This window comes from Clarias gariepinus, chromosome 20 (genome assembly GCF_024256425.1).
Source record: "Clarias gariepinus isolate MV-2021 ecotype Netherlands chromosome 20, CGAR_prim_01v2, whole genome shotgun sequence".
NCBI classification, from domain to species: domain Eukaryota; kingdom Metazoa; phylum Chordata; class Actinopteri; order Siluriformes; family Clariidae; genus Clarias; species Clarias gariepinus.
The window spans coordinates 10,432,957-10,447,713 of record NC_071119.1 but is presented as its reverse complement, the minus strand read 5'-3'; the positions used below and the strand labels follow the sequence as shown (position 1 = coordinate 10,447,713).

Here is a 14,757-nt window from a genome sequence, read left to right as displayed (position 1 = left end):
ATCCACCTTTTCTTTGGTTCTTTGTGTGTGTGCGTATATATACTCCTGTCTCCCACAATAAACTTTGAACGTCTCACTGAACACTGACTTGTGTGCTTCATTGAGGGGTTCCCTGAGCTCAGGCGGGACAGCAGAATACAGGCGGAGCACTGAGTAGACCAAAGGGGGTCTACCAAAATTCAAGAAATCCTTACATACATGTTAAACATCTGCTCAAAATGCATAAAGGATTATATCAAATATTAATAATAAATAATTGTCCTGCCCCATTTTTGCACGTGCATGTGTGAGACAGCATGCTGATGTGTGATGTACATCCTGTGTGGTTGTTGTAGTGAATAAAAAAAAAAAAAGGAATAACAAATATAAACTCATCTTAAAAGCAGCATATAAAATGCCTAATACTTTTGTTTAATAATGTTTTAGGGAACAAAATATGACAAATCGGTCAAATGTATACATCATTCCTACACACCAGCAATGTGATTTTGGGTATTTATGTAACTAGTCTGCTTTAACAAGGACATTTACAGTATAAAAAGTGCAGCTCACATGGCTTCACAAGAAGTTACTTATGCTCCTCCTCTGATGTGAAACTTATTTAACTGACAACAGCACATTTAATTCGGTGTACACTTGGAAGGAAGGGCAGCAGTTTACTTGTCCTCACACAGAGACACAGTTTAGTGTTTTAATGAGTCTTTTATAGATTAGAGATGCTTCAGTGTTCTTCTGAGCAAATGAAAATGATGATGGATATCTATAAGAGCAAAGATGATGTTAAAGGTCACGACCTTGATCTCGAAGGCAGTGACATAAAGAATGACCCAGGCACAGATCCACACACAGGTAAGTGTTTAGGTTTGCAAAGTGAAAAGTGTTCTTACATGCAGAGATGCTTTAATTCATGCATTTATACAAAGATGTTTCAGTGTGTTTATGAATGAGTGAAGATGATGGTGGATGGCTGTGAGAATGCAGATGCTGATAAAGGTGACAGAAAAAAGAAAGAACATTCAGCTATTTAACTAAAAATGTTCAGCTCAAATTCATATATTTGGGCTCTGGTTTTCCTCTCCATTCCAGTGGCTAATTACTATGATGATTTCAACTCTCCTTTGTCTGAACCTAATTAGTTCAGTTATTTCTACTCTGTTGTTTCTGTATTATGATGCTCTTTCTTTATTAAGTTTTAAGTCTTGGTTTTATATTTCACCCGCACTTGACTTAATAGTTATAATTATGGATTATTCTTGTGTTATCGTTTTTTTCTAGCATGGGATTGACAGATGGAAATAAACAATATTACAATGCAAAGGTGTAATGAGTCTTAAACTAAATTCATTCTGATTGTAAATACATTATAAAAAGTGTAGTGTGTGTTGCTGCTGTGTGTTATCTACCCATCTATCCATCTATCCATCTATCTATCTATCTATTTAATTCCCCTGGGCACAGAGAGGGCTGTAGGACATCTTCAGAACCACAAACCAAGAGACATACTGAAGATGTCTTTAAGCCCCAAAACCTTTAACCTTATAAATATACAGACACCAATATTTACTAAACCAATTACAAATCTATTTATTTTAAGCACTGATGTTCCAACTTGCAATACAAGAACTCAGCTGGGAGTTATTGCCACATCCTCCTTACAGTCCTAAAATATTTCCACAGGCTTGGGCCAGCAGCCCTTATGACCTTGTTAGTTGAACCCCCCCCCCCCCCTGCCCCTTTTTCAGCACAACCTAAGAAATATGATAAAATTTATTTTATTTTATTTTAACCAACAATACAAAAATAACTGAGCAAAAAATAAATAAATAAATAAATAAACATTCAGTTGTTTCTATGACCAAAACAAATAATACTAATACAAGCATTTGGTTAGTTCAACACTTTTGCAATGTCATTTGCATATTCTACTAGATCCTAAAAGAATGCACAGCTTGATGTCTCAAGTCTCCCTGTTTACACACATCAGCTGGATTTACAAATGTGTAGCAAGGGATTATTATATAGAGAGAAATAATGTTTGTTTTTTTTTTTTTAAATGAAGGAATCTAACAATGTTCTGTTATTCTGTAAAATCTTTCAATGTAACACACAAGGTCGATTGGTAGTACCAAATTGCCTGTGGTGTGTGTGCGTGTGTGTATGAGAGAGAAAGAAAGAGAGAAAGAGAGAGAGAGAGAGAGAGAGAGAGAGAGAGAGAGAGAGAAAGAGAGAGAGAAAGTGAAAGTGTACACCAGCTGGAGCCCTATGTTCCTTGGGATAAGTTCCAGCCCCCCTGCCTTGTGTATGGTGATATAGGTGATGGATTGATGGATGGATGGCTTATAAGAGTTATCTAGGAATCTAATTAATCCTTTGGCAATACATTCTTTTTTCTTACTTTAAAGACGGTCGATAAATATGTCATTTAAAATTATATTTTAAAGGATGATAAGGGCATTTCGATGTATAATGAGGTATTTGTTGATTTTTAAGAGATGACTAAAACAGGTTGAAGTGTTTAAGAAAGTTTCCCAACTTTTTTACGACTTTCCTAACACCATGATCTAAACCTACATTTCACAACTAATTCTATTAAATTTTTCCTATTATGCAAAATTCACTTTTAATGAAAACAATACATACAAGAGGAAGCCCAGCTGGTCCCTTTTCCATTTTTGTGTTGGCTCAGTGCTCAGCTCTGCATAGCTCTGTAAATAAGGCTAGGCTAGCAGGTTCTGGCTTCTTGCTAAAAAGGGTTGCTAAAGGCTAACCAAGAAATCTTTAATTCTTAAGAAATAATAAATTAGTACCTTAGTTGTATTTTATCTTCTATATTCCTAAATATTGAAGATATTATCATGAATTAACATTTACCTTGTGTCTTTTAAGTTTGACTTAATTCCAGAGGTGTTCAGTGGGGTTGTGGTCATTGTGCTCTGTGCAGGTCATTGTCATTAGGAAATACTGTTGCTGTTGCCATGAAGGGCTTAGTCAAGGCAACATTTACATGCATGCCAAAACAAAGTTACTGTATATCTGACCAGTGTGTGTTTCTTATGACTTGCAAGTTCCATGCAATTGTGAGAATGCTACATCACATCATACTATCATTAAATATTTCCCTCTTTATATCAATTTGTTTTGTTTACATAAACATTATAAATAATTATTGTAAAATTTCAGCCACTATGCTTAAACACATATACAGTTTTATGGCCTTGTATTTTTCCTTGTATTTGTATGGAAAACAACCAACAGCCTTAAATTAGTATTTATTGAATCTTCCCGTGCATGCTGCTGGGCTGTAAATGAATGTGTAAGGTCTCTGGTTGCTCTGTCATACTGGGTTCTCGGTTTGGGTGTTTTTCATGCTGATACCTTGGACTGCGAGAGGTTTAAAACTGGTTTTGACTTTAATCTGCTCAATCATCTTTAAAGGATCAGTCTTCATAGTTTACTTACCTGTTCTTGCAAGCCAAGCTGTGTCACATTTTTGTTTAGGTTTTTTTCCACATAGTCTGTCTGTACATGGTCAAATATTACACTGATTGGCTCTGTTGAGTGGCATGTACTGAATAGCTGAAGATGTGCATGGTTTTAGATTACTAGTATATTAATTATTTTAATTTATCAAAAAGTGTCCCTTGTTGCCAACTCTTCTATTTTGTAACTTTGTCTGACTTCCTTTACTGACAGCAAATATTACATTTAAATTAACATTTATTTCCATACACACATACAGAAGCACAGCCTATCAGTCGTGACACAAAGTTTAAGTAATACAGTGGTGCTGAGTCAGGTTGCTTAGGTATTTGACTAGCCCATGTCAGCATTAGAAAGCAGAAAGATGTTGTGTTATCTGACTGACTTGGGGAAGTAATTTTTGAGACATTTGCTGGTGGTAACACTGATGCTTCTGTATCTCCTACACTGAAAATGGTTGTCCTCAATGCAGGTGACTTTCTGGATACAGTGGTTATTATAACCCCAATTATATTCACACTGGCCACATTTAAATCCACAATGCAAATGTTGATATTGGAACAGGGTTTCAGCTCAGTTTTAAACATCGTAATTACAGCATTAGTGCATTACTGTTCTTCAACTCTGTATGGTGTCAAGTGCAGATAGGAAGTGCAGTTAACCATAATAATCATCAAATCAATAATAAAAAAAAAACAATCAGAGTCGGTAATCAGAACTAATGTGTGTGTGTGTGTGTGTGTGTGTGAGTGTGTGTGTGTGTGTGTGTATGTGTGTGTCCTCAGTGGCCATGTTTGAAGGCCATGTTTTGCTCTTAGACTTCAAGTTTTTCATTGACTGCCAGCATTTGCATTACACAATAAAACTTTATCATGCTCATTCTTTTTCCTCATATTGATTCTTTTTAAATTGACCATTTTAGTGAAGTTTTATTAAATCCTTATGTCTATTTCATTGTATTGTGCACATGCATTTTTTTACGTGTAACTCTTATTTGTTTTTGATTGACATGTCCCTGTGGCCATTTCCCATTAGAAAGAGACACCGCTGGGGACAGGTGTTACAGACTGACTGCAGTGTATGTGCTGCTGCTGCATGTTGTCCTGCTGACTGCCCTTACACTGCTGTGGATCAAGAACAACAACCTGTATACAGAAAACAACAAGTTACAGACCAGTTACAACAATCTGACTATAGAGAGAGATCATGTCATTTACAACAATCTGACTATAGAGAGAAACCAGATACAGACCAGTTGCAACAATCTGGCAATAAAGAGTGACCAACTACAGACCAGGTATAACAACCTGACCAAAGAGAAAGATCAGTTACAGACCAGTTACAACAATTTGATAATAGAAAGGCACCAGTTACAGATAAGATACAACAACTTGATTATAGATCAAGACCAGTTACAGATCAGATACAACAACATGACAATAGAGAAAGACTGGTTACAGACCAGTTATAACAACCTGAAAATAGATAGAGACGCGGTACAGGCTAGTTATAACAACTTGACTACAGAGAGAAACCTGTTACAGATCAGCTGCAACAAACTGACTATAGAGAGGGATCAGTTACAAACCAGTTACAACAACCTAAATATAGAGAAGAACAAGTTACAAACCAGTTACAACAACCTAAATATAGAGAGAGACCAGTTACAGACCAGTTACCATAACCTGACTATGGAAAAAGACCAGTTACAGACCAGTTACACCAAGTTAATTATAGAAAGAGACTGGTTACAGACCAGTTACATCAACCTGACTATAGACAGAGACCAGTTACTTACCAATTACAACAACATGACTTTAGAGAATGACCAGTTACAGATCAGTTATAACAACCTAAATATAGAGAAAGACCAGTTACAAATAAGTTACAAAAAACTGACTAATGAGAATGACGACTTACAGGCCAGGTACAACAACCTGACTATAAAGCAAGAGCAGTTACAATCTAATTACAACACTATGACTATAGAGAAAGACCAGTTACAGACCTGTTGCAACAACCTGACTATAGGGAGAGACCAACTACAGACCAGTTACAGGACCTTGATAATAGAGAGAAACCAGGTACAGACCAGTTACAACAACCTGACTAATGAGAAAGAAAAGTTACAGACCAGTTACAACAACCTGATTATTGAGAGAGACCACTTACAGACCAGATACGACAACCTGACTATAGAGCGAGAGCTGTTACTTACCATTTACAACAACCTGACTTTAGAGAATGACCAGTTACAGACCAATAACAACAACCTAAATATAGAGAAAGACCAGTTACAAATAAGTTACAACAACCTGACTAATGAGAATGACGACTTACAGGCCAGGTACAACAACCTGACTATAAAGCAAGAGCAGTTACAAACTAGTTACAACACTATGACTATAGAGAGAGACCAGTTACAGTCCTGTTGCAACAACCTGACTATAGAGAGAGACCAACTACAGACCAGTTACAGGACCCTGATAATAGAGAGAAACCAGATACATACCTGTTGCAGCAACCTGACTATAGAGAAAGAAAAGTTACAGACCAGTTACAACAACCTAATTATAGAGAGAGACCAGTTACACACCAGTTACAATAACCTGACTATGGGAAAAGACCAGTTAGAGATGGGTTACAATAACTTAATTATAGAAAGAGACCAGTTGCAGTCTAGTTACAACACTATAACTACAGAGAGGGACCAATTGCATACCAATTACAGCAATCTGATTATAGAGAGAGAGAGGTTACAGACCTGTTACCACAACCTGACTATAGACAGAGACAAATTACAGACCAGTTATCATAACCTGAATTTGACAAAAAAACAGTTGCAGACTAGTTACAACAACCTGACTATAGTGCGTGATCAGTTACAGACCAGGTACAACAACCTGATTATAGAGCAAGAGCAGTTACAGACTAGTTACAACACTATGACTATAGAGAGAGACAAATTACAGACCTGTTGCAACAACCTGACTATAGAGAGAGACCAGTTAAAGAGGCATATAGAGAAACTCCAGAGCCTTTCTAAACTGGGTAAGTAACTTTACTGCAAAACCACAAAACCATAGATAATAATGAGCATTACTAATTAATAACGATTAGTTTTTACAGTTATTAATAATGTAATGTCAGTTCCAATACTGACAAACTATGATTATTTCTGAAACAAAAATATAAATAAATGTCCAGAAGAAACAGGATGGCTGTTGGTTCACATATCTCTCTAGTGCACTATGCACTGCCAAATGAAAGCTGCCTTTTAATGACTATGTTTTAGTGATTCAAACTGAGAGCCATTGGAGCCATGGTTATCTTATATAGAGTAGACAGTGGTTGAGCAGCGCCTCCATGTTGGATAGTGCTATCATGGTTAATGCTTTGATATAAAAATTCAAAGAATCGTATGAATGGCATTATAACACCCCTAACTGGCCTGAAAAAAAAATCTGTGATTTGTAAGTAAGCCATTAATTCGTATTATGCTATTTTACCTATTAAATTCACAGGCAAAAAATTATTTCCAGAAACACATTGGAGTATTAAGTGAGTGCAAAAATGCAGATGAGAAAAGATTAATTAAATTTGGGGGATTATTACATTAAAATGTTCAGATTAAGCTGCAGATTTGTTTTGTGTTTATGTATTGTTTATGGGCTTATTATGTTTGTAAGCTTTTCTTTTTTATAATTTTGGCAGGTATTACAATCATTCTAAGCACTCTGAATCTTTCTTTTCAGCATTGGTTTTAATATACAAACATAATCTAAATCTAAATCTGTAATTTTGCTTCATTGTCAGGACTGCAGATAATAAATAAAAAATAATCCATACTTTCTCATTAATTATAATTTGGATTAAGTTGTTTTCTGTAATATATAACCAGATTGACCAGACAAAGTTCTTTAATGTTAAGACTTAATTAAGGTTATCATTTATCATATTTATTTTAATTTTTTTACATTTTCTGAGTCCAGGGTGGATTTATTTCAGCTCCAATCTTTACTACATCTCTACTGAGAAGAAAGGCTGGACTGAGAGCAGACAAGACTGCAGAGAGAGAGGAGCAGACTTGGTGATCATAAAGAGCAGAGAGGAACAGGTGTGTGTGTGTGTGTGTGTGTGTGTGTGTGTGTGTGTGTGTGTGTGTGTGTGTGTGTGTGTGTGTGCCTGCATGAATGCATGAGACTTATTCATTTTCGTATTTTAATACAACCATTACAGGAGTTCGTGAATAAACTGCTGAGCAGCAGAACAGCTTGGATTGGTCTGAGTGATGGAGACAGAGAGGGCGAGTGGAAGTTGGTGGATGATACACCACTGAGCACTGAGTGAGAAACAACTTAAACAATATATGGCTTATGACAAAATTATTGACTTTTCATTAGTCTGGGAAACACAAAAGACCCTCTTATTCTCTCCTTTAGGTTTTGGCGAAATGGAGAACCCAACAGCAGAGCAGGAGACGAGGACTGTGTTGTAACTGGTTATTTGTCTGATCCTGTGAGGAACTGGGCTGATTTTCCCTGTAATGATAAGTTTATTTGGATCTGTGGGATGACAATCTTTAACTGAACTGCTGTATGTAAATGAAAAGCAGTAAATTGAATGTACATACTGTATGTATCTGTGTAGGTCAGTGTGTTGTGTCTAAAAATATCCTCCATACTGTTAATAACTCTGTAACCATCATGGTGTCACCTGTTATTCTTACAGAGCCTATTTTTCCATTCAGGGTGGTTTAGAAAATGCTATAAATTCTACAGCAGTGATGTGTGAGCATGGGAGTCAATGTGGTTTAATCTTATCATTTTATTGAAAAATCTCACTCACTGACTGTGTATCTTAATGTCATTTAAGATTTAAATTACACAAATTAGTCCATGCTACATGCTCCCTCCTTCTGGCTTTATCTGCTTTTTTTATTTCAATAGTCATGATATCTGGTATGAATTGATCATCATGTGCATCATGTGCTTAAACATAAATAAAGTAATGGATGTTGTATTGAATATTGTGTATTTGCTTTGGGTCAAGAGTAAAGCTATTCTGTGCTCATATAAAGGATGAACAAGCATGAACACACTAAACTGCTGCTGCACACAAACGTACTGTAACATGCTGAGCAGAAGTACATTTTTGGCAATATTTACTTAGGTGTTGCCAGAAAACAAGTACAGTACAGTGGAACCTCGGATTGCGAGTAACCCGGTTTGTGAGCAAAAAATGAGCGAGTCTTGATATACGAGTAACAAATATCATCGAGTATCATGTGGCATGCACATGCGCTTCTTGTTTTGATGCTGAAAGTAATGTGATCACAACTGAGCTAATGGATTTTATCTACAGTAAAGCATTTTGTTTCGAGTTTATATGTTTGCAGCTAGGATTCTTTTGCAGTGATTGTGTCAAAACTATTCACAAACATGCTTTCTGCTTCCTACATTCAGCTGCTTGTTTTCCACTCTTTTTGAACTTGACAAACCTTACCATTACCATCACTACTGCTATCTAGTGAATAGATGAACAATAAACCCACCTATCCATTAGATGTTAATAGTGAGTAATGGTAAGGATTTGCATGTTCAAAAAGGGCGGAAAACAAGCAGCTGAACGGGGGAAGCAGAGAGCGGGTGTGTCATTAGTTTTTGTTATAACTAGGGCTGTAGCTATCAAATATTTGAGTAATCAAGTTTTCTACCAAATATTTAATCGATTAATTGAGTAATCGGATAAAATGTACTTTTGCCTAATTAAACAGCAGTGTAAAATATATGAGAAAAACAAAGATTTATTGGTCCTCTTTTTAGAAAAATTTACTTTTATTTTATAAATGCATACTGCATTTTATCAATACATCGAATTTACTTTGTTTCGAGTAAAGGCATTTTGGTCTCTGAGTAGTGTACTGAATGCTTTCTGTTGAGATACTGTAGCATAGACAACGTGCTATTATGGTATGCAAGCTTAATGAACACATGACACAGTATTTTTTTACTTTTTAATTCAAAATGATTCCAAATCTTGGACAATTTCTGTCATTTTTTCTTGCTGGTTTTTTTTTTCTCTTGGCTCGCTGATATTTATCCCTCCCTTTCATTTTGCAGCCCGCAACAGACTGCTCCATCAAATCAATACACAGCTAACTGTTTGCACCTCCTTCCACTTTGTGGGTAACGTAAGCGCTTCTTCTTCGTCTGGGCACTTTGCGCACTGTGTCATGGAAAACAAATAATTGCGCAAAAACATAATACAATCTTTTAAAGGGGTCATACAGGCCTACATGCACTTTTTTAAGCTGTTTGGACTGAACTGTGTGTTAGGAGAGCGCGTACACAACCACTCTACGATGATAAAGAGCCGCCCAGTGGTTTTCTTTTCATTTATTACAATAACATTCCCCTTCTGAAATCAGGCCAATCGCAAATGCCTGTCGATGTGACGCCACACCACAAGAGGCCGCTCCTACACTAGTTGATTGACACTGGTGTTTTAGCAAAGACCCGCCCCGAGTGAGAAGAAGCTGTCGGCCATTGTTTTTCGCCGCTGGAGCAAAATGGCGCCTAAGCGAGTGTTGTGTACAGTTGTTGGGTGTAATAGCGAACACAGCAGTCGTCATTCACTACCTAGGGTTAGTGACCCAGGGTACCTACCTAGGGTTAGGTATCTGAGCCACTGAGGACGCAGTGGCTAAATTTAGTTTTTGAAGCTAACGTCCCCGCCGATTTACCTAAATGCGTTCATGTTTGCGATAATCATTTTTCACCAGACTGCTTTATAAACGCGGGTCAATATAAAGCAGGTTTTACTAGGAAGCTGCTCCTAAAAAATGGATCTGTACCAACGCTTCGTGTTCCTGCTTCATCTTCACAAGGCTCAGTGAATAATTTCTTTTTCTATGACTCTTTGCAGATCACCTTTTTTAATAATCACAATGAATGCGGAGTGTAAGTTAATTTATACTCTCATAGAACATGGTTATGTCGTCTTCTCTATGTACATCCGTCTCTATATAATCCCTAATCGCCTGTTTATAATAAACAATAAATTAAGGTGATTGTCTAGTTGCAAACTGTGTACGTAGTCGGAAAACTATATTATGCTTACCTTTGTTACGTTAGATGGTTTATAACGATGTCTGTCGAAGATTAAGAAGTCATGTAAACACATCAGTAAACACGTCCGTATCCCTCTCGGTACGTTTCTCCGCTTTATGTTGTTGTTGCTCGCGGCAGCGCAACAGCCCGTTAATTCATGCCCGTGCAGTGATGAGAGACAAATCGAGTCGATGCATGTCCATTCTTTTAATTTCTGCGTTGTCAGGAGATATTACAAACTTCCGCGTAGGTTCCGTACTTAAATCAAACCAAAAACGACTGAAGAAAACAGGCTCAGGCTCTATATTCCAGCGGTTTCCAGTTTGGACTGCATTACCCACAAAGCACTGCGTTGTGGGCAATGCTTTGTGGGTAATGCAGTCCAAAGCATTGCCCGCACTGGACTACACTTCCATGGCTATACCCCACGTGTTTTGTGAAGACACGCACCACAGAACTGGGGGGGCGGGCTCAGCAGAGGTCATGAGCATTTAAATTAGCATGTACTGAAACAGGTTGCTGAGAATGGAGCTAGTTTTTACCAGGTAAAAGTAGTGTTTTTTTTACACAATCCTTTTGAATTTTTAATTAACGTATAATACAAACTTTTCATTAGGACCCTAAAGATCATATTAACATTTAATGAAAAATGGGATGTGTGGGACCTTTAAAATTAATTAAAAGAAGTTTCAATGCAGAATATTTAGCTTCGATCGTTTCTTGTAAATTAATTTTGAGTTACTCCAGGAATAGTTTCAATCCTAGTTATAACTATTTAATGCTTTTTTGTTGTTGTCATTATAGTTGTTTTTTCAAAGGTAAAGTGCAAGTCAATTTGTTTTATTTTTACTTTATATTTTGTATTAATCATTTTTAGATTAAAATTTTTGGGTTGTGAAACAAATGTAAGCTACCAAATGTAAATGTAACACTCAGGCCCTTTATCTGATTGATTAGTGTTAGGAAAATGAGGAAACATGCCACATCTGATCAAGCAACTTCCTGGCAATTTGTTAAATTATTTTTTTTAAATATGTGCGTATGTGTGTGTGTGTTAAAAAGGGGTGTAATTCTTGAATGGTTAATGGCACACTTTTCTCAAACCCGTTTAAAATCAATTGTCTTGACACATCTTGACATACCATTCAGTACGGTGGTGTACATGAGGAAAAAATATAATAATAACTTATTATTGTTCTGAAATTGATGGCCTGTCTATTGACTTTACTCATTATGAGGTTGTACCTAACTGCCCCATTTCCTCTCTCTCTCTCTCTCTCTCTCTCTCTCTCTCTCTTTCTTTGCTTCCTGACTCTGAATCAGCTCTGCTTCTGATTTTAAACGCCTGCAGCATTAATAAATGTGTCAAATATATATATATATATATATATATATATATATATATATATATATATATTTATTTATATATATATACACACTACCAGTCAAAAGTTTTAGATCATTTTCCACATCCATGCTCGATTTTTATTTCTTTCTACACTGTAAAACAATGCTAAAGGTGTCCAAAATATGCAATAATCTCCTTTGAACAGTTGATATTGAGATGTATCTGCTACTTATGATCTGTAAATCCTTCATAATGCCTCTAATCTGAGATGCTAGTTGTTAATTATTGATTTCTGAGGCTGGTGACTCTAAATGAACTTCTCCTTTGCAGCAGAGCTAAGTTTTAGTCTTGCCTTCCTCGGAAGGTCCTCATGATAGCCAGTTTCCATCATGCTAAATGGGTTTTGCAAATGCACTTGACAATACTGTACTTGCAAGAACTGTTCCAGAGAGGCAGAACTCTGACTGTTGTCATTGTCATGACATAATTACCTAATTTCATATATGTTATTTCATAGGTATAGGTTAAAATCCCCAGTATTGTTGAATAGAATGTAGAAAATAATTAACTAAACAAAAACAAAGAAATTTGCAAGTGATCCCTCTTGTGCAGTAGTGTGTGTATCATGGATTTCAAAGTGAAACTAAAAAACAAACCAACAAAGGGTTACTATAATATGAATTATTACTATGTCCATGTTTCTTTATCACAAGCTTATATTTTTTTCCAAATGTTTCAACACATTTCCCAGAAATAAAAATATGTTTTATGTCCAGAATAAACAGGATGGCCTTGGTTTATATTACTCTCTATGGTGCAATGCCTTTGAAAATAGTTTCATTTTCTTAAAATTCTGAACACAAAATGAAAAGAGTTAATTGCTTTGACAAAACTCCACAAGTTGCTTGCAAAATGAAACAGCACTCAAAACCATATTCTCTCTTCTTAAAACTGAATCCTTTTACCATAACAAAACACACGTCTCTCATGTTTATCTCTCACAGAATATCAAATGAATGCTAATGTGATACATTCAAAACACTTCCATCAAAAGTGCTCATGTATGTTTTGGCTTCATGAGGCCATTTTACATATTCAAAAAAGGTGTGTAGAAATACACAGTCAGTTTCCGTTTCAATTGTAGGGTCTTTTCGTCCTAAAATAACATTTACAAAAGTCAACGAACATTCCCTGGAGTAGTACCACAATCTTGTGGGGTCTGCATTAGTACATTTTTCACTGTCATGCTGAGAAGGATGCCATTAGATTTAGAAATGAGGAATAAGGTGGAAGGTGCAGGACTACAAAACATGGGTTGTTGGCGAAGCAGTAATGGACCATAGCTTCTCTGTGGAAACTTACTATATCCCAAATAACAATGTAGGATCGCTGCTCTGGTTTCTCTTACTATAAGTGGATAAGAATATTCATGAGTTCATCAAGGAAGGTTAGCCAAATGGAAGTGTTGCAGGAACAAAGTTTTAGTCAGGACTGTGTGACCCTGTGCTCAATTGGCATGTATGACCCCTTGCTGAAATTTCCTCCACACTCCCCGATGGACAATGTTGACAACTGCTACCTGTGATGCTCCACCCTCACTGCCATTTCTCTGCAGATTGAACCCTGCCTCATCTTTGAAAATATATTTATAGGCAACAGCAGTGGCACCAGGTTCCAGCACTCTCTGAAAAAAAGGAGAATGGGAAGATTAAATAAAAGGCATACATACAAGAAAACTAGGGTACTGAGACAATGCTGTATTTGAATATTGTTATTGTTTTTTATTTTGACAAAATTGTGTTTAGATTTTAGCTGGTGTTAATTCAAGACATGGTTAAATGCATACAGACTTACCTGATAAATATTTGCAAAATGGACATACTGTACACTTTCAGGACGTGATAGCATTTTTTTTCCAAACCATATGGATTATGGTGGTCTCTTTCTGTTCTGTGAAAATATATACACACACTTTATAGAATACACATTTTACTATATAGCTATGGGGTACATTTCTGTAAGCATTGTAGATATCCATAGAAACCATAAAATTATGGTATACTGTAGTTACTCTGTAGAATACTGTAAAGCTTCTCAAGTGGTTACTTACTTAAATAAATAACTTAAATAACTTAATTCTAAATCACTTATCTAAAGACTTGGAGAATTAAGGCTACTGGGTAGCAGCTCAAATTCAGCTGGACTTAGTACCCATTTCAGTTATAATTAGGCCACAATTGATTACAAGGTCCACCAAAGTTGCATTGAAATTGGTGGCTCACTTTTGCCTTCCTCCTCTTTATTCTCGGCCTTGATGGCCTCTACAGCCTGCTAGACCTTTTCTTAACCTCAAATGACAAACCTTAAAAAGCTTAATGTTAAAGCCACTATGCAGTTGTTGGAGATCATCACTTCCAATCTAGTGCATTCTAATGCTTGCAGTTCCACTGCATCATGCATGGAAGCAGCTCTCTGTGCCATTTTGCTAATGTGCATAGTCCATTTTGCCAGTCAATTCTGAGGCACATCCTAAAACAACAATTCAGAATTGTTTTTACATTTTTATTTTTACTTTACACAACCATTAACTCAAGAGTACACACTACTCACAAATAAAAACAAAGTAATTAATTAAAGAGAAAATCTAATATTTATATATTTATATTACAATATGATAATAATTTTTATAAATCCTCTGATTTGGTTAAAATACTCAACCATATAAAGAAAGGTTATTAAAAACCATGAGTCTGTTTAGGTAGCGCTTTACTATATATAATGAGGAGCAACAAATGCTCATGTCATGTCATCTCATCA

The 14,757-nt window shown here is 36.1% G+C and overlaps 2 protein-coding genes across 2 annotated transcripts in view; one reads left to right on the top strand and one right to left on the bottom strand.

Annotated features, from left to right (window-relative positions):
- The window catches only part of LOC128508315 (C-type lectin domain family 4 member M-like), a 324,096-nt gene that overhangs the window by 129,636 nt on the left and 179,703 nt on the right, over positions 1-14,757 (bottom strand). The window lies entirely within an intron of this gene.
- LOC128508312 (uncharacterized) lies at positions 658-8,643 on the top strand. The gene is made up of 5 exons (XM_053479581.1): positions 658-849; positions 4,516-6,531; positions 7,473-7,597; positions 7,720-7,826; positions 7,923-8,643. Exons 1-5 carry the CDS (start codon positions 717-719, stop codon positions 8,068-8,070), a joined length of 2,529 nt encoding a protein of 842 aa, XP_053335556.1. The 5' UTR covers positions 658-716; the 3' UTR covers positions 8,071-8,643.

Excerpts from the sequence above, each read along its gene's own strand:
- LOC128508312 (XM_053479581.1), top strand. The coding sequence starts at position 717 with ATGCTTCAGTGTTCTTCTGAGCAAATGAAAATGATGATGGATATCTAT. Across the intron at positions 6,532-7,472 it reads CCAGAGCCTTTCTAAACTGG|GGTGGATTTATTTCAGCTCC; the intron begins GTAAGTAACTTT and ends TTCTGAGTCCAG. Across the intron at positions 7,598-7,719 it reads TAAAGAGCAGAGAGGAACAG|GAGTTCGTGAATAAACTGCT; the intron begins GTGTGTGTGTGT and ends CAACCATTACAG.